This window comes from Ammospiza nelsoni, chromosome 1 (assembly GCF_027579445.1).
Source record: "Ammospiza nelsoni isolate bAmmNel1 chromosome 1, bAmmNel1.pri, whole genome shotgun sequence".
Lineage (NCBI taxonomy): Eukaryota > Metazoa > Chordata > Aves > Passeriformes > Passerellidae > Ammospiza > Ammospiza nelsoni.
In genome coordinates, this window is record NC_080633.1 from 144,006,904 (window position 1) to 144,026,897 (window position 19,994).

At 47.3% G+C, this 19,994-nt stretch overlaps 1 protein-coding gene across 1 annotated transcript; it reads left to right on the plus strand.

The window, feature by feature from the left end:
• The first annotated feature begins 1,619 nt into the window (after positions 1–1,619).
• On the plus strand, positions 1,620–5,725 carry MYC (MYC proto-oncogene, bHLH transcription factor). The gene is made up of 3 exons (XM_059488252.1): positions 1,620–1,907; positions 2,822–3,527; positions 4,574–5,725. Exons 2-3 carry the CDS (start codon positions 2,837–2,839, stop codon positions 5,146–5,148), a joined length of 1,266 nt encoding a protein of 421 aa, XP_059344235.1. The 5' UTR covers positions 1,620–1,907; positions 2,822–2,836; the 3' UTR covers positions 5,149–5,725.
• The last annotated feature ends 14,269 nt before the right edge of the window (positions 5,726–19,994 follow it).

A 19,994-nucleotide genomic window follows, 5' to 3' on the forward strand; every position in this document is an offset into this window, starting at 1 on the left:
TTAAACAACAGGACGTGGGACAGAAGATGGCCCGAGGTTCCTTGCGACCCTTTGCTCCGTGAGAAATGTGATGTTTGTATACACTCCGCTTGGCGAAACGCTTTTCACCAGACACGATCGGAAACAGCAGAACGAGCGGGGTTATTTTGTTTTGTTTAGTGGTGGCTGGGTGCGTTTTGGCGGGGTTTGGCGCTGTTTTTGGGGGGTGGCGGTGCGGCGCAGGGCGCGGCGGGCCGGGGTCGCGCTGGGCGCGCTGGCCGGGAGGGGGCGCGCTGGGCCCGCGGAAGCGGCGCGGCCACCGAGGGAACGCGGGGCCGCCCCGGGCTGGGCACGGACGGGGTCCCCGAGCCCGGGGGGCGGCACCGCAACCCCGAGGGCTTGTGCTCGCGTGTGCTGTGCACATTGCTGGGAAGCGGGGAAAAAATACACATACAGGCAGAGAACATCCCAGCGGGCTGCCCGCGGTGGGAACGGGAGAGCGCCGGGAAGCGTTCAGGGGGGCACACCGGGGTGTCCCTCCAGCTCCCGCGAGTGCGGAGGCCGGCGTGGGGATGTGGTGGCAGGATGCGCGGGGCGCAGCTCGCTGCAGGCTGGCGGCTGCCCCGGGGGACGAGAGAATGGCAGGCGCGGGAGCTGCGGGAGGAGGTCGGGGACGCCCGGGAGGGTCGCCGGCAGCTGAAGGTTCCTCGGAGCCGGGGTCCCCGCGGGACCCGCCGTGATGGAGAACAGGAATAGGAGGGAGCGCCCCGTCGCAGCTCTGCAGCCGCAGCAGCCTCGCTTCCCTCGGGGATGACTGAGAGGAGGGAGGTCACCAGGGGGCGAGAGGAGGTGGTCAGAGCGGGGGCGGCACAAGCCGGGGCGGGGGCACACGCGGGGACCGCCAAAGGGAGAGTGGCTGCAAGGTGACCCCCGTGGGGCTCTGCCTCCGCCCCCTCCCGGTTTAATCCTCTGCAGACGCCGGCAGAGGCGGGATAATCAAGCGGAGACCGGGTTGGGGGTGCCCCAGCTACACACGCTCCTTTGTGCCGGCAGCCCGCGCCTCCTCCGCTGCCCCTCGGGCACCGCTCTGCGCTCTGCTCGCCCCGAGGTGCCGGAGCCTCACCCAGGGGGGCGAGGGGCGGCTGAAGCCCCTTCCCCGCCGCCGCCATCGGGGTTACCGCGCTCTCCCTTGCGAGAACGCCAGCGGGAGGAGGGGAGCGGCGAGGAGCTGCCTTTAATCGCTGCTAGTAATTTCTTTTTTTTTTAATTTTTTTTTCTACTATGTTTACTTCCGACCTCTCCGTGCGAGGCTCGTAGTAAAAGACAACAACAAAAAAATAGTAAAATAAATAAAAAGGGCCGCGGAGCGCGGCATCGCCTTCTGCCGGCGCAGCTCGCTCTCTCTCCTGGCCGGCGGAGGCGGGGGCAGAGCGCGGCCGCGGATCTGTGCGCGCCCAGGAGCGCAGGGGGCGCGCAGCACCGCGCCCTCCCGCGGCTGAGTGCGGAGCCTGCGCGGCTGCCGAGGGCGGGCGGGAGCGCGGTGGGGCCCCGCGGTGCTGCCCCCGCCCCCGCCACCGCTCCCCCGCCCCTCGCCGGCGCTTTAAAGGAGGAAAGCAACTAAACTTCTATTGTACCGGCCAGCGCGCCGCGCCGCCCCGGAGCAGCGACCGAGCGAGCGAGCGAGAGCGCCGGGAGGCGGCAGCTCCGCCGCTCCGTGGGGTTTATCAAACCGTAGTGGGAGGAAGAGACCTACGTTCTCCCGGCGTTTTGCCTATTTTTTCTTTTTTTTTTTTTTTTTTTTTTTTTAATTTTCCCTCCGTCCTTTCTGGCGGTTCTTTTTATCATCTATCCATTTTCCCTTCGTTGTTCCCGCACCGCCTGCAATAATCGCCTCGCTACGTCTCGCAGCTGGCGCGTTGGAGAAGCCGGTGAGTTGCGGGGCTCTTCGCTTCCCATCACTCGATTCCCGCGGTTGTGGCGTTTGGATTGACACGGGCTGGTGACACCCCGGCTGCTGGCGGGGCTGCGCTCCGCGGACGTGGATACCGACGGTCCCTCCCGACGGACGCTTTCCTCTGCTGGGGCTCCGGCGTTCCCATCCTTTTTCTTGCGCTCGGATTTTAATTTAATTTTTTTGGGGGGGGAGGGGAGCATTTGCTTTTCGCGTATGCGCGGGCAGGGTATGGTTGCTACATATATTGCTTATATGCATATATATATATATATGCCGATATGTATATATATATATATATGACAAGATTTGGCAAAGTTTGCCAAGGTCGCTGCTTGTCCCCGCGCAGTGCCAGCACGCCCAGGTGGGTGGCTGAGGAACCGCCCGGCTCCCGGCTGGAGCCGCCGGGCGCTCGGCACCCGTTCCCGCCGGGACGGGGTGCAGGGATGGCGCTGCGGTCCCGGGAGGGAAGGAGCTCCGTGCCCCGTGTGAGCGGCAGCGAGCTGAGCTGAGCCCAGCCGAGCCGGGCGGCCGGGCTGCCGCAGCCCCTCCGGGGGAGCGGGGAGGGTGGTCCGGGAGCTGACAACCGATCCCTCGGCGGGTCAGGTCGCGCCTCCCGATTGTTCCGCTGCGCTTAGAACGGAGTGAAGGAGGGTCGTAGTTTTTTTTTTTTTTTTTTTTTTTTTTTTTTTTTTTTTTTTTTTTTTTTTAATTATTACTATAATTATAATTTTTTTTTTTTTACTAAACGCGACTGCGCATTTCCCTGCCGGCGCGGTGTGCGGAGCCGGGAGGGAGCGCTGCGCGCCGGGGGCCGGTAGCTCCACCGCAGCCGGGGAGAGCCGACCCCCACGGCTCACCGGGTGCCCCTCTCTCCCCTCCCTCCCGCAGGCACCAGCCGCCGCGATGCCGCTCAGCGCCGGCTTCTCCAGCAAGAACTACGACTACGATTACGACTCTGTGCAGCCCTACTTCTACTTCGAGGAGGAGGAGGAGAACTTCTACCTGGCGGCGCAGCAGCGGGGCAGCGAGCTGCAGCCCCCCGCCCCGTCCGAGGACATATGGAAGAAGTTTGAGCTGCTGCCCACGCCGCCCCTCTCCCCCAGCCGCCGCTCCAGCCTGGCCACCGCCTCCTGCTTCCCCTCCACCGCTGACCAGCTGGAGATTGTGACCGAGCTCCTCGGGGGGGACATGGTCAACCAGAGCTTCATCTGCGACCCGGACGACGAGACCGTCAAGTCCATCATCATCCAGGACTGTATGTGGAGCGGCTTCTCCGCCGCCGCCAAGCTGGAGAAGGTGGTCTCGGAGAAGCTGGCGTCCTACCAGGCTGCCCGCCGAGAGGGGGGCCCCGCCGCCCGCCCCGGAGCGCCGCCCGCCGCGCCGCCGGCCCCGCCGCCCGGACTGGCCGCGTCCCCCGCCGCCTCCGGCAGCCTCTACCTGCACGACCTGGGCGCCGCCGCCGCCGACTGCATCGACCCCTCGGTGGTGTTCCCGTACCCGCTGAGCGAGCGGGCCCCGCGGGCCGCGCCGCCCGGCGCCAGCCCCGCGTCCCTGCTGGGCGCCGACACGCCGCCCACGACCAGCAGCGACTCGGGTGAGTGGGAGCCACGCGTGCTCCGGGAGGGCGTGGGAACCGAGCGGCGCCGGGGGCTCCCGGGGCGCGGCTGGAAGGCAGCCGCACCCCCGCCTCCCTCCGCTGCCCCCTTTTGCTCCCCTCCCCGCGTGCGAGTTTTTTTTTTTTTTTAATGCCACGTTTGCGAGGCGCGGAGAGTCCTAGCCAGCTTATTTCCTGGAAAACCAGCCCAGTTTTTCCTCCGGGGAATAAGGGAGTGAAAAGCGGGGGGGAAAATATAAAGAAAGTATAGGAGGGATAAACTTTCATCGTGGGGTCCCGATAAGGTTGGCTCCCGGTTTCACCCGTGGGCCGGGAAGGAGTTAACTCCAGCCCGAGAGCCGCGGGGAGAATGTGCAGTCAGGGAGGTGCTAGTGAAAGTGACTGCAGGGGAGTGAATGGGGCTGGGAAAGTTTTAGAAATGCTTCCTTAGGTATGTGACAGCGGGTTCCGCTCCCTCGTAAATCTGGTTTGTAAGTGAGTTTCTACCCAAAGCGCTACAGCCTTCCCTTTTTCCTTTTTTAAAACTAGTTTTCCTTTTTTTCCCCCCCAAACTCCCTCCTATTTTCCACAAATTAACAGATCATGAGAGATTCAGAAAATGTCTCTGAATACCCATGTGTGTTAAGTAAGCTTTCTTTTAAGGCGTGGCCAAAGCCTTCTAAATCCATAATTAAGGGCAGCTTGAGTCTGGGAGCTTTATTGCGCTGTACTGCTGACAACCGAGGTTAAACTTTCCTACTATCTTTCATGCGCTCGACATTACGCAAGATCATTACAACTTTTTGAAATCAGGCAGCCAGGGTTTGGACTGCAGTCCATGTGTCCTATTGCACTTGAAGCATTGCTTCCTTAAAGGGAAGGCTCTTGGGGAAAGCCATGTCCAGCATCGTGAAATAGATTTAAGAAGGGCTTGTCATTGGGTTCCTGGTTGTGCAACTCAGAGTAGCCTTCCCTTTACATACAGTAGTCTTGAGAGTGCCTACATGCAAGTTATTAATTTTTTTTTTTTTTTTTTTTAATGGCAGAAGAAGAACAAGAGGAGGATGAGGAAATCGATGTTGTTACATTAGCTGAAGCAAATGAATATGAATCCAGCACAGAGTCCAGCAGCACAGAGACGTCAGAAGAGCACAGTAAACCCCACCAAAGCCCGCTGGTTCTCAAACGGTGTCATGTCAACATCCATCAGCACAATTATGCCGCTCCTCCCTCCACCAAGGTTGAATACCCAGCTGCAAAAAGGCTAAGGTTGGAAAGTGGCAGAGTTCTCAAACAGATCAGCAACAACCGAAAATGCTCCAGTCCGCGCACGTCAGGCTCATCAGATTCGGAAGAGAACGACAAGAGGCGAACACACAATGTCTTGGAGCGCCAGAGGAGAAATGAGCTGAAGTTGAGTTTCTTTGCCTTGCGTGATGAGATACCCGAGGTGGCCAACAATGAAAAGGCTCCCAAGGTTGTCATCCTGAAAAAAGCAACAGAGTACGTTCTTTCCATCCAGTCGGAGGAACACAGACTGATTGCAGAGAAAGAGCAGTTGAGGCGGAGGAGAGAACAGTTGAAACACAAACTTGAGCAGCTAAGGAACTGTTGTGCGTAGGAACTCTTGAGCATCACTTAGAATAATGCAAACTAGACTGAAACTATGGTAAAATATTAATGAATCTAATATCTCTCATGAACTATGTGGTCCATCGAGTATGGAACTATTGCAACTGCATGCTGTGCGATTTAACTTGAGACTACACAACCTTGGCTGAATCTCCCAAGGGTTTGGCCAGAACCTCAAAACTGCCTCATAATTGATACTTTGGACATAAGGGATGATGGGACATTCTTCATGCTTGGGGATGAACTCTTCAATTTTTTTTCTTTTAAGATTTTGTATTTAAGGCATTTTTTCATATGAGAATCCAAAAGAAAAAAGTTGTCCCCAGTTTGCTGTATATATTTACACATCATATTGCCATGTAAATACCTTTAATAAAGCCTTTATAGAAAAATGTGCAACATTAATACGCAACAGTTGTGGCAACTGGATTTATACTTGTCTTGAACTTCTGTGCCATAACATTTCACAATTTTGTTTTTTATTTAAGTACTTTTTTTCCTTTTAAAAATGATTTTTATTTTGTTTTTAGATAAATAAATATTTGCCCAAAATCTAATTAGCTAAATCCTGTGTAAAGACTTCACTTTGTCTCCCACTGTTGTCATTAGATGTCCATTTCCATGACATTCCTTTTTCTGTCATCCTGGCAGTGAACTGACTGAAGTTAAAGGGGGGTTGGATGAGAGGAAATGGTGATAGTTTTGCAGCTTTGTAGGGACCAGTTTCTTGCTCCCACTCCATTTCTAATTCCAGTGGATAAAATTGTCAGTGTAATGTGCCCTGTCAATTCAACTTGCCTTGCCTCCAGGTCCTCCATGCAGGTGTGGTAGCACTGCCTGTGTTGGTCATGCTCAGCTGCCTGCTGAAAGTAAAGCTGGAGTGGTGCATTTTCTCACTGATCACCCCAGTATGTAGGCTCTTCATTCCTTCCACATACATATAATTACATTTTCAGGGCATGACCTTCATTCTGCACTAGGACATAGCCATGTACTTTGAGGGCTGCTTTGTAGTAGGCTCACCTTAATTGCTTCCTGTTTGATTTTAACAGAAGTTAAAGAGGATAAGAAAATAAACTGAGATGGTGAGTGTTGAAGTGGTTAAAACAACAGAGCGGTTTCCCTTTTTAAGTGCTGAAATCAGCAGAGCCAATCTTGGTCAAACACCTTAACACTTTATTAATGTGAATAGTTACTTGGGATTTCAAGGGATACAAAGTTCAAGGACACAGAAAAGGGAGCAAAGGAAAAGGAGAGCCATTTCTCACTTGAAGATTCCTCAGACAGATTCCTAACATTTGCCAGACATATTAAAAAATATTTACATTCAGGACTTGTCTCATGATCAGCCTCAGATATGCCATAAGGTACTTGCTTGACACTGCTCCAAAGATTAGATTTGATCTTTTCTCCCCTTTTCACCCTCTTAGCACAACTTCAGTCATGACTTCAGTAACAAATCAATGAGCCCTTTGATGTGGAGGAAGAATGTGTTCTTTAAAAACTTGGGCCTTGCACTTTTCTGATTTTCATAATTCTGTTAAATACATATTTTCTTGGCTTTTGACCATTAGAGGAGCAGAGCTGCCAGATAGCACCAGTGCCAGCCACTGAACAGGGACCAAGGGTGCAGGTTTTCTATTGCTTTTGGGTTCAGAGAGGGAAGAATGATTGGGTGTGGGTGTATGTGGGATAGGGGCAGGTGGCACTATGCAGGCAGGGTAGATGCCAGAGGTCTCTGTTCTGCAAAGCCCTGGGTAACCACCCCAAAAATCTTGTGTGAGGGAGTTTGGAAAGAAGGTAAGTGTGTAAATCCTATTTGATGAAGGGCTTTAGGTGTTTGAAGGTTTCCTGGGGAAAAAAAACCCCATTATATTAGAAAAAGAGGACAAAGCAAGGCTTTTCTCTTGACTTTTTTTGTATCATCCCCCATAACTGGGTTTATAGAAGTGGTCCGCAGTTTTTTTCTAGCGTGTGATTCAGATATTCACTTATGAGGAAAAATAAAGTGAAATGAAACTGTTAATTGTATCTGAACTGTAAATCAGGACAACTTGCAGCTATGAATAACATAAAAGTTCTGCCTTTTATTAGACAGGATATCTAATTTTAAAAATACATTCATTTTATGTGCCTTTTGGTGTGCTTCCTATTTTAGATATTGCTTCAGAACAGAAGCAAGATGTTGTTGAAGAATTTATAACTGCAATCCCATCCTCCAAAATAAACCAGGAGGTGTAGATCCATCCACAAAAACTGAAAAATATGTCACCTTTGAGTTCCAGTTTCATGTGTTAGCAAAGCCCCCTGGCTTCTTCCTGTTAAATGAGGCTAGACCACAATGATTAATGAACCTCTTCTTATTTGTCAGCTTCTTATATCATTTGGAGAACAGTTTTGGGGTTTTTCTTCTATCTGCAGAAGGTCCTTAGTATTTTGATGAATAGGATACTTGCAGTTATTTAATTTCTTACTCTTACTTTTAATTGAGCATCATCTTACCACTGTCCTACTGGAAAACAAACCATGAACGTGATCTCAAATTGCCACTCTAAAAAATAAAGTTTTGTGGGGTGTCTCTTCAAAATTATGACATTTCTTACTTTGTTGTAGGATTGCAAAGTACCTGAATAATGCAATTAAAAAAAAAAAAAGAGGTGGGTACAGGGTTAAGAAACCTCTTCTGGTCATTAAATTGCTGCTGGAATAAAGAGGAATGTGGCTTCCACTTTCCAACTCCTCACCAGAGATTAGCACATTCAGAAGACACAGACATCTCACAGGAGCTTCTGGGCTGGATTCAGTTAGCAGTGCGCTGTATCTGGATAGGAAGGTGTTGGGGTTTGCTGCTGTTTTGGAGCAGTAGGGGATAAGCTTACAAAAGCAGCATCTGAGCCTTGAAATGAAATGCAGAATTTACAGTGCTTGCCAAACAGCTGTATTGAAGCTCTACTTGAAATACAAGGAGCATTTTTAACTTCACTTCTCTGCTCCTTTACTTTCACAGGACACTTGAAGCTACTTCTCTTCCAGAAGAACTTTAGGCAAAATGTGGCATCAAAGAAAATTGGAAACAAACCATCTGGTGAAAATAAAACTTCCTTTATTATTTACCCTCACTGATATAATTTAATTAAATACCAACTTTGAGGATTCCATCTTAATTTTTATTCTTGTACTTAAATTTTGTCTTTGCAGCCAAGTTTTCATGTGAATGGCTTCAAAGTTTCAATACAGAACATGCTAGGGGAGAACTGGGATATATAAAAGAACCCATGTTGCTTGATTCAGCTCCCACTGGAATCTGTAGAAATTCCACATTTCTTCCAGAGAAACAGATTCGCGCCAGTGGAGGATGCTCTTGAAAATTTTATCACTACCTATAAAGAAATCACTTTACTTGTCCCTACGTAAGCACTCTTGCTCATGAAGCACTTTGCAACCCTTGCAGGCAGTTGAGAGATGGCAAACATTTCATCAGAGTTGCATGAAAGGGAGAATTTCAGGTAAGTGGACTAGAATAACGTTAAACTGGAAACAAGCCAGGTCACTGTAGTTGAAATCTGAATTTATTCAAAACAGAAAGTGGAGGTGGTTGTTTCATCTACAGAAATGAACCAACTTCTAACATGGTGGATTTTTTTGTTTTGTTTTGTTTTATTGATTTGTGTTAGAATCATCTGCCAAGGAATTAACAGAAAAATAAAACTGAACTATAAGTGATCTTAACACAGGCAGGCAGCTTGGGGAGAGATTCAGGATTTACTTCCCAGCTTACAAGTTTGCTGTTCCTTCATTTTAAAAGGACATTTATGGGAGCTTCTGAAAAAAGGCTCTGCTGAGACTGAGAACTAAGCCCTGGTTTCCCCTTGTCGTTGTTTTCACGCAGATGAGACCTAAACTTGACTAGAAAAAGTGAAATCAAGAAATCAGATAGATAAGCTGCAGAAACCAGTTATCATTTCCAGTACAAAACATTTGATGTTCAGCAAGTTTTACCTACCTTCGTATCACTTACTCATCTCAGGCATAGCTGTAAATGTCAGTGAGGGCAGGCTGTAAAAAAATGTTATCCAAGATTCAGAGTAGCTGCTAGAAAGTCAAAGGGGATTTTTTTTTCCTAATTTAACCAATAATCTTCTACATGGATCTCGAGCGAAGGGAAGGCACAAGAATTTGGAGCACCTTGCTTATAGCAGTGGACTCAGCCGTGCAAGCAATTCCCTTTATAGAACCATAGAATTGTTTAGGTTGGAAAAGTCTTTCAGATCATTGAGTCCAACCACTAGCCCAGCCCTGCCAAGTCCACCAGCAATCCATATTCACAAGTGCCACACCTAGACATCCTTTAAATCCTTCCAGGATGGTAGCTCATCTGTCTGTCAACCAAGCCCCAGGTCCTGTTCCCCTGGGCAGAAAATACTGGCCCCAATACTGGGCCCTGGGGAGCACCACTTGTAACTGGGTTTAAGTCCACTCACCACCACTCTTATCCAGCCAGATTTTTACCCAGTGCACATGTCCAAGCCACAAACACCCAGTTTTTCCAGGAGAATGCTGCGGAAGATGCAGTGCCAAAGGCTTTGCTAATGTCTAGGCAGACATCACAGCCTTTCCTGCATCCATTAAGTGGGTCACCTTGTCATAGAAGGAGATCAGGTTGGTCAAGCAGGACCTGCCTTTCATAAATCCTTGCTGGCTGGGCCTGATCCCCTGGTTGTCCTGTACGTGTCAGGTGATGTCACTCAAGATGATCTCTCCATAGTCTTCTCTGGCACTGGGGTCACACTGAGGGCATGTGGTTCCCCAGATCCTCCTTCCCTCCCTTCTTGCAGATATGCCTCATCAAAGAGTTGCAGTCCCTGTGCTTCCAGGGGGGAGCTGGTTTGGGTGGGACCCTGGCCAGGCAGCGGCAATATCACCCTCAATTGGTTTGTACTATAATACAGGCATTTTTTTCAAGTCACTTCAAGCCCAAGCAGCTTGTCTTCAAGTGTGTCCAGATTCCACCTTCCTAGCAAATGAGAGTAATTTTTTCTGATAATGATGAGTATGACCTTTGGTGCTGAATAATAATGCATAAGAGAAAGCATTATTATTTGCCAAAACTATTTAATATTTGTAGTTACTGAGTAAACCTTGCTTCAAGTTGCCACCAATGCATGGGAGCCCAAGCTACAATGCATTTCTCCATGGTTGTGCTTGAAACCATGAGACACAAGGGAGAAATCACTGGCTGAGAGTGGAACCCACAGCTCAGGCTGACTGAAGGATCGCATTCCCACAAGCCCTGTTTCCAGCTTCCAGCTTGACACAGGAATTGTGGAGCTATTCTTTTTTCTAGACAAGTCTGGGAGAGAACAGCTAGTTCCTGACATTATGTGTTATGGTGATTACATTTTATTGCTAAATTCACCCTTCACATATGTCTGTCTGTGAATCTTGCCATGGCTACTTTTCTGTTGAGTACATTTCCATTCAAGGCAAAATCTTTCTTGTCACCATGTGTAATTTCCATTCCATGTCCCAATTACATGGAATTATGTTTTCCAGATAGGATCAGAAAGAAAAAAAAAAAAAAAAAAAGTAGAAATAAGGATTAGGTGCAATAACTGCAGATATTTGAAAATACAAACTGCAAAAACTTAAGCAATCTGACTGGGTCATAAAGAGTTCCAATCAGAGAAATTAACACTGCTTGGAACTAATTAGCTTCATCAGCTTCCTTCATGCTAATTTATCCATGAAGAAAGGGGGGAAAAAAATTACAGGGATTGTGTTCTATATACAGCAACTACAAGGAAAAACACCCCAAAGTTCTGCAGGCTGAAGTTCGAATGTGCATGACCACATACACAGCTCCAAAATACAGAGCCCCAAAATACACAGCCCCAAAACACACAGCCCCAAAATACACAGCCCCAAAACACACAGCCCCAAAATACACGGCCCCAAAATACACAGCCCTAAAATACACGGCCCCAAAATACACAGCCCCAAAACACACACCCTGGATCCCTCGGGACACCCCCTGCATCTCCGGGCTCGCAGTTGCACAGCAGCGCTCCCGTTTCCCGGCACATTTTTCTTCCCGGCACCACACGTGTGCAAGGGGCTGCTCACAGGGGTGCAGCTGCCAGAGCCAGAGCTTCTTTTCACTCCTTTTTCTCCCATTAATCTGCTCCGTGACGACAGCAGAACCAAACAAAGCCTCTCGGTGCAGGTAGTTCCTGTGATCTAGTGCCCGGCTGAGTGTCTGACAAAGCCTTTTTTGGCCTGGGACCAAGGCCCTGCTGTGCTGTGGATGAGTTAGGGGAGAGGGATCAGCGCTGCAACCCTGTGGATACAGCAAATGTGAGCTAAAGGTTCGTGTGCTTCCCTCCCTGGGCAGGGAAACATGCCCACCCTCCCTCTCCTGAATGATGGTGCTGTCTGCAATACCAGGTGGGGTTCTACCCCACATCATTTAGGTTCCAAATTTATTCAGTCTTGTTTTATGTAGTTCATTTAGGTTTATCCAGTGTGATGAACTGCCAGTGCTTTTTCCTAGAACTATTTATGTTCTCATTTGACTGCACTACAATAGCTCCTTAAGTAATTTTGATTTATTCACGTGTGTCCCAGGAAAGAAAACCTGCTCTGTTACAACTGGTATCAGGGCAAGGCTTTCCAACTGGAGCTCTTCAGAGAAGCTGATGTTTAAGGATCTAAAAATATGGTGAGGATGCTGGATCAGACAGCAGAGTTTCTATGAGGGCTGTCCCACTATTCTACACTTTGCTAATTTACTTTTAGGCTACACTTTGAAATCATGAATAGATTAATAAACTGAACCTATATTAAAAGGATGCAATAAAATATATAGAAAGCATTTTGCTATAAACCATGTTCCACGAACATAAAAAATCCAGGGGAACCCAATGTGATCCATTCGTTTCTGCGGAACTTGAGCAAAGATACTTCTGGACTGGGATGGCTTTTCAACAGTGAACAGCATCACTATAGAACCATAAACCAGACCTTTTAAATATCAGAGTGTTTATAGTGTGTAAGTGTGATGGACAGGAGAGGAAAAGAGAGTTTTGGTTTGGTGGTTTGGGGTTTTTTTTGCTTTTATCAACCAAGTATTTTTCATAGAGATTTTACAAGAAAATTCCATCAGCCTCTAATAGTTCACCATGTACTGGCTGCAGACACTGAGATTCACAATGGATTGAGAGAAGAAAAGCTGTATTATTTTGATAAATTGTGCTGTTTTATAATATTAATTTGATCTGAAAAATTCCTCTCATCTGGGCTAAAGCAGGTTTTTCTTTGGGCACACATAAAATCTTATTATGTGTTCCCATTATCGTTCATCATTATGGTAAAGAGTAAGATAATACTGTATTGTGCCTAGAGTTGAACACTTTAAGGGAATAAAAAGGCTATATGAATATCTTATGAAGTGATTGCAAAATAAAATTGACATCAAAGTGATTCGACTATGTAACATATTATTCCCTCCCTGTAAAATTGGATTCCTGCTGAAAATCACTTTCCTTTTTTTGCATTTGTGAAAGAAAAAAACATAGGCCTCTTGCTCTTATGGAACAATACAGCATTTTCCCATGTCTACAAGGGCAAAAGTATGCATCCTTATGTGTACTTTTATTTGAAATTTAATTTTTGGTGCTTAATTAAAATGAATTCAACCATTTCCCATTCATTTCAGTGAGCTGTCCTAAAACTGAGACCTGATTGTGGCAGCTGAAACAGTCAACACATACTGCAAAAGCATTAAGGCAGCTCCAGGGGCCAAAATAATCACCAGATATTAATGCCCTGCTTAGCAGCTGGACCAAAATATCTGGAAGGGAGGTGGCTGCCCCAGAGGTCTGTGCAGATGCTCTGTGTGACTTGGCTGTGGAGGTTGCCCCATCCTCCAACTCCGTTTCAAGCTCCTTTTTGTTGACACTGCTAGCCAACTTCCCATGCATGTCATGCATTCATATTTGGTAATGCTGCTTTCCAGAAGATTTTAAGCTCAGCTGATGTTTCCATGAGTTTCCTCTGTAAATGTCCCTGCTGGTGGCCCATGGGGACCTTGCTTGCAGGAACAGTAAATCCCACCGGAGAGTGCTGGCCCCCGGCAAGTCACAGTGTTTCCACACAACACCAAGTACTGACCTGATGTGAGCATACTTTGCCTGTTCAAATCTGTTTAAAAAACTGTGAATGATAAAGTTCCTGCCACAATTTATGATAAATTCAGTGTTCTACCACAGTTGCCCTAAAGTCCTCATGAATACCCCACAGTTTGCAGATTAGTGATGGCATTGATATAAATTGTATTAATCCTCCTGGATGCTCCAGCCATGCATGGTTTCAATTTTGTGACTATGAGGCCACTGTAACTTATTTATTCCCTAATATAATTGGCTCTGTGTCAATCAGCTTTCAGCTGATACCTTCCTTTGTCTTAGTATGCATTGGGAGCAACATTCTGGCCTCTTCATGAAGCACCACACAAACCAAGAAACACTTACTGACTCCGGCAGGGACATGATTACAACCTTAGTTTTGCAATCTTTCTTTAATCTTCTTTTAATTAATTTAATTCTGATATCATTATCTAGATTGCCCCATTCATTCAGCATCACAGCATCTAGATCTTCATTCTCACTGGCAGGCTTTGGTAACTTTGCAAATGGGGCAGCTCTATCTCCCATTTCTACCTTTTGATCTTTACTAACAACCTTCCTTTAATGTCTGCTGAGCTCAGCCTTTTATCAGGCAGAGCACTCCACCCTCCCTGGTAGAGGGGCACTGCTCTGATCAACGTAGGCATGCAGAGCTGAATTTCCACCCTCTGCCTCTCCAGCTGATCCTGCTGGCCCATCTTGGCTCTCCAGCCAGTTTTAAAACCAGTTCAACCAAATCCAATTTAAAACTGAAGGGCAGACAGGATTTAATAAAGTTTTACAGCCCATTCAAGTTTAATGAGTTTCAGGACCTGTGTCATCTCTGCTGGGGATTTCTTCTGGTAACTTCCTTGGGTGGGCAAGCATTGTAACCTGGAGCTTGCAGCAGGTATTGTAGGTTAGAACATATATAATCCATACTGGTTTTATTGTTCCATTTACTTAGGTTTATGAAAAGACCTCAGCTGTTGCCTTTTTTTTTTTTGCTTAGTGTCATGAAAACACCGTGCCATTTGTACAGTTAAATGGAAAGGTCCAAAGTATTCCATGTTTCTACAGCTCAGTAGAAAAGCTGTCCCCTCTTCTGCTTGGCCCTGATGTGACTGTGGCTCAGTTGGTGTGTAGCAGGGACCCAGTGAAGAGCACAGGCACTGCAGCCAGGTCAGAGCAAGAGAAACCCAGGGGTCAGGATGCAGACTGGCATGACTTGTACCAAGATCCCAAATCCATCTCATGTCATTAGGATAAAAATACTTATTCTGGTCTAATCTCATTCTAAATTGAAATAGTTTGTATTAGCACACCTCTGCCCATACTGTGTGGCTGTAACTCATTAATTTTTTTAATTGTGTAAATCCTGGTCCCCCTGTCAGCTCAAGCAAGGTCATCTGGTGCAGACAGCCCAGGACCATGACCTTCTATCTGTGATCATGGCTTCTGAATATCTTCAAGGATGGAGACTCCACATAACCTCCCTGAGCACTCTGTGCCAGTGGTCAATGATCAACATCCTCATCATGACAGTTTCTTTCCATGGTGTGTCTTGGTGTTACACAAGATTTAGCATGGAGTGCGTAAATTTTCAGAGATGTTGAGCAGCTCCAATAGCTGGGATTGCTCATTACTTTAAAAGATCAGGCAAAAAAAGTGCTGTGGTTTTCCTCTTCTGGAGAAGTAACAATTTCTGGATGAAAAGACAGCAGAGAAAAGATAAATCTGGGGTACAAACAGATACAAGTGCGCTGCCTGCCCTCTGCCATTTTTTTCTGAGTAACTCTAAACTCTGATGCACTCTGGCTTTCAGGCAAGGCACATTTTCAGAAGCTCTCAGATGTCAGTGGTTGCAAAGCTCAGCTGAAAACTGAGCACAAATGGAAAATCCTGTCCTTTGGTATCTCCTGGCATGTCAACTATTTACTTTGACTTATTTAAAACTTACCTGCTCTGCCCTCATTTTCTCATTTCCAGTCACTTGTACCAATCAGCATTATTTGGCTGAAAGACAAACTATCCAAACAATGTGTTGCTTCCCTGTCAGCAGCTAACAAAAAAAAAAAAAAAAAAAAAAAAAAAAAAAAAAAAAAAATCCCTGAATCCTGAGTGCAGACAACAGACTGGCAGGAAGGCAAGTATCAGCACACAGCCCTGTGTCGTGCTGGTTTTCTGGGGTGACACTCTATTTACTTTGATGTTTTCCATACAACCCATGCTTTCCCTGTCCATCACTGCCAAGGTGAAGCTGCCCAGCACAACAGCAAAATAAGCTGCTCTGCCTAGCAGTGGAAAGGTCTTTTCCCAGCACCTACTACAGCTTGCTTAGATGGGTGTTTAAAGATAGTGTGTTGATTTTAATGAAGATTGATATTCAACATGAATATGCTGCCTGCCTTGCTTCTCTGCTGGATGCTCAGCAGAGAGCCTGGTGAACCTTAAACAGTGGGATCACCTGTTGATTTGGGGATTAAAAGCTGTCTGTGGAAGGCTGTGCTGAAAAAATGTGCTCAGAGCTTCTGCTGAAGGGGCTAGTTCATAGTTTAGTCAAGTAGCTTTATAACCATGTCTATCATGAAAATTTGTTATCAGCACATTGTTTGAATCACAGATCAATGCAGACTGATTTTGGCAAATCTAATTAGATTTGATGGGGAAGAACATGGATGCATTTTCTAAGGCTCCATATTTCCCATCTTCCTATGCGTAATTTCATTTTGAATTTGTTTAAGAGCAATTAAAAGCTGTGAATGGTGATACTGTGGAGATGCCAGCCATGGTTATCCCACTCTCTTAAGCAAGGCCATCTGTCACCCACACTCACAACAAGAGACTGGGAGTCAGAACTCCAGTGCCTCCCAGTTATGCCAGTCAGTCAATGTGTGCTCTCTGTATGGCCACAGGCAAGGTATTTTACATATCTGCACCTCAGTTTACATATCTGTGAACTTGGATATAGCATATATATGCATCTTAAGGGCATTTTAAGACTTCATTGATCACTACTACTCAGCTGTTTCCATTTCTTCTGCTTCCATGGCACAACACAACATTGATTATCATAATGTGAGATATGGCAGGGGCACAGCCTGGTGCTTATCTATCTTTGTGAGTACTGTGGCTGTGCTGCAGTTGCTGAAATCTCTTCTTGGTACAGCAAGGATACCAGCAATACAGGTGTTCATCATGATGTCTGGGCTTAAATGGGACATTCTCCAGGACTGCACTGGTGAGCAGCTTATGCTCACCACAGATGCCCACATCAGATACTTCTGCCTCCCTGTAGGTCTTTTCTCCAGTGTTGGTGGAGTTTCTTTAGTGGATGTTAACCAGTCTGCCTACCTTCATATCCTGTGCCTTGTAGCATAAGAGCAGCAGCATCATGACTGTGAAATGGACTTAAAATCCCAGGGCAGAGTCCTGCTGTGGTGCACATCTTTATCTTTGACATAGGAGCTGGAAAGAAAGGGGCCAGCAAGGCCAAAGGCTCAGGGTACTGCCACTCTCCAGGCAGCAGAGAGATGCAAAGGAAGGTGTTGGACCAGATCTCCCACTTAGGGCGGTGCTGGGTCTTTGTATGAAACATGGGCAGGGGTGCCACTGTCGCCAGTGTGCTAATGAGAGCACAAGTCTCCCAGCTGCCTCTGAGGAAGATCCCATACCTGCAGCCACAAACCAGCCTGTCCAAGCCCCCAGAGGATCAGCCCCAGTGCCTGCCCCATGGCTGTGCCCACGCAGGCACTGTGGGAAAGTAGAACTTTATACATGACTGCATAAATAGCAACTGGTCTTGAAAGGAGGAGGACACCCGGTCCAGCACAGGTTTCACACACCATCGCCCACTTCCCTCCTGCTGCTGGAGAAGCACTGTGCATTGCTGGAGGAGCACTGTGCATTGCCCAGAGCTCAGGCTGTGGCTTGGATGTGTCAACAGGCCTGTCATGACAGTCCATGGGCTGCCAGTGTCACTCTCCCTTGAAAATTGTTCACATGAATGCTGTGTATTTGTTATAGATGAAGAGATTAGTGTAAAGGCTAAAAAAGGAAAGTAAACAGAATGGGAAGGACCCTGGGGATACTGCAGTGGTGTCTGCCAGCTTGGCTGGTCCAACCTGTTTATAATGTCTAACACAATCACAGGTGCCAAAGAGTAACCGACAAGTTAAACAGTTTCCTCTTTGAGATTTAGCAACAGGATCTCTGTGTGAGGAAAGCAGAGATCTTGCTGTTTTCCCTGGAGCTGGATCCTTCAGAAACAGAGAAGCAGTCCCCAGGCTCTCCTCTGGAGACTGGTGGCATTTCACCTGCTCTGTGCATCCTCTGCTGATGTTGAGACAGCAGTTCTGTGTGGGCTCAGGGCTCCCTGTGACCAGACCTATGGCCCTTATCCCTCATCCAAGGGTATCTCCATGTCCATGGCTTTCTATCCCTGCTGACAGCACCACTTGCCACTTCCTCTCCCAGGCATGTGACTTCCCTTGTGATCTTTCACCCTTCAGACAAAACAAACTCCTTCTCCCCAAGGATTTAGTCAATGCCGTTCTCAGGAGCTTCCTGGGAAATTTGGCTGGGACCTGAATGGTGCTGCCTCCCTCTCTCTTGAAATCTCTCTTATTTCTTGTTCACGGGTTTTATTTTATTTTTTACTAATGATGTAAAACCTTTGGTTCACAGTTTTGTTATCCCTCCCCCAAACTCAAGCGTGGTCATCTCTGAGTCTACTTTCCAACTTTAGTAATGCAGACCTTTGGTTTCACTTTATTCCAGGGTTTTCTTCTTTCTTAAATCACATTCAAGATAGTAATTTTAAATGCTCTGCATAATCTCTAATGGAGTTTTTGTACTTCTCTACTAGTTCAGTCTTTCTGCACATGCAGAAAGACACCTCTTTGAAAAGTCGTGTTTCTTTCTTCTTCTTTTTTTAAATTATTTTTTATGCCACAAACTTGGGGAATATATGGAGCATCTGAGTCCCATGCTTCTGTAGCTGGTAGCTGGGCCATCAGTGATAAGTCTGTTATTTCTGTGTTTCATACCAACCCTGAATATCCCCTTTCTCTGCTCTGGAGTCACATCTAAGCTATCCAGAGTCTGTTCTTCATCTCACATTGAACACTGAGAGGGCACAGAAGGCAGTGCAAGCCTTTCCAGCAGCTTTATAAACTTTCCAGTCTTTATTTTTTCTGTTATTGCCTCCTGCTCCTGGCTCTTGGAGCTTCCCCACTGAAATCACCAGTGAGTCACCATCACCTAGAGATGGATCACTCTTGGGGTACAGGAACGCCTTTTCTTTAAATTGAGTACTTGAATTTGAAGACTGGGAAAATAAATTAATTACAATAAGCACCATTGCATTTTACCATTGTTTTCTCACAGAATGAACTTGATACTGGTAAATACAGCAGAGAGGTATGTGTAAGAGTGAGGACAAGAGCTGGTGGTATCAAGTCATAACACCTGCTGCAGAACAAATGGGTGTAACTGGCTGTAAATGCATTCAGGATGACAATTAGGTGGTTTCTAATCTTGAGAGAAGAAAAGCTCCAAGATAATATCCAAGAAGGTGAAGTGAGGACAAGACACTGATGTTCAAGTTAATGTCTTTGTGGGCAGGCTGGTGCAGAATGCTGGTTTCTGTTGGGAGAGGAGCAGATGCAATGACCTAACCTTTCCTCCTGAGCGTCTGAGATGACTGAGGGTTTTTTGGAGAGCTCTGGAATTAACCTGGAACAAGCTTAATCCCTGGATGAGGGAAGGTGTAATTACTGCTATGATTACACACTCAGCTGTTTTTTTCTGCTGTGTCTCTCCGTGGCCCATGTGTGCAGGGAATGTCTGGTGCTTTGCTCCAGCCTCTGCTGCACCTACCTGTCCTGGCTGATGGCACTTCACTTTCCAGCTGCCCGTGGTGACCAGCTGGGAGCTGTCACCTCCACACTCTAGTGACCCCAAAGGACACATCACAGCTCCCCTTGGCTCCACTGGCACAGATTAAGAAGCACACATGTGATGCCTGCTGCCAGCAAAGCTCGCGGGGTCACAGGCGGGGAAGCTGAGGCAGAGTGCTGGAGGGTGGAATGCTTCAGCTGCCACAGCCTCGTTGCAGCCTGACCCCTGATCTTTGCCTCAGATCTTCTTTTGGCCTCGAAAGAGCATGTTGCATCAGTTGGCCTTGACTTTGCTCTGTTTAATTTGCAGAGGTGAACTTAGAGCGATGCAATTGCCTTGTGTAAGTGTACTAAGCTGTCGTAAGAGTGATTACACTTGAGTGCTTTATTGATATGAGACTATTCAGATCACATTACGAGAGGATTTTTATAGTACAAACACTAGATAGCCTGCAGGGTTGAGTGATAAGAGCACAAGGCATATTCTACATGCCTGTGGAAAGAGGGTCTTTTTATTTTTCCTGCACTGAGAGAGCCTGGGTGGGATGGGAACTGTGGGTCTCCCCCAGTTACTGAGGCCCCAACTCTGCCATCACAGGGGGAAATGCTTGGTGGTCAGTGCCATCCCCCTGCCAGCCTCCCTGCAAAGGTATAAGGGTGCTCTGTGAATTTTTATGGGATGTGGGGTCTGTGACTTCCAAACCGCAGGGCTGCCTTGCAGGGGAGGGGAACAGCATGTCCTTGTGCCACAGGTCACAGAGCAGCCACATCTG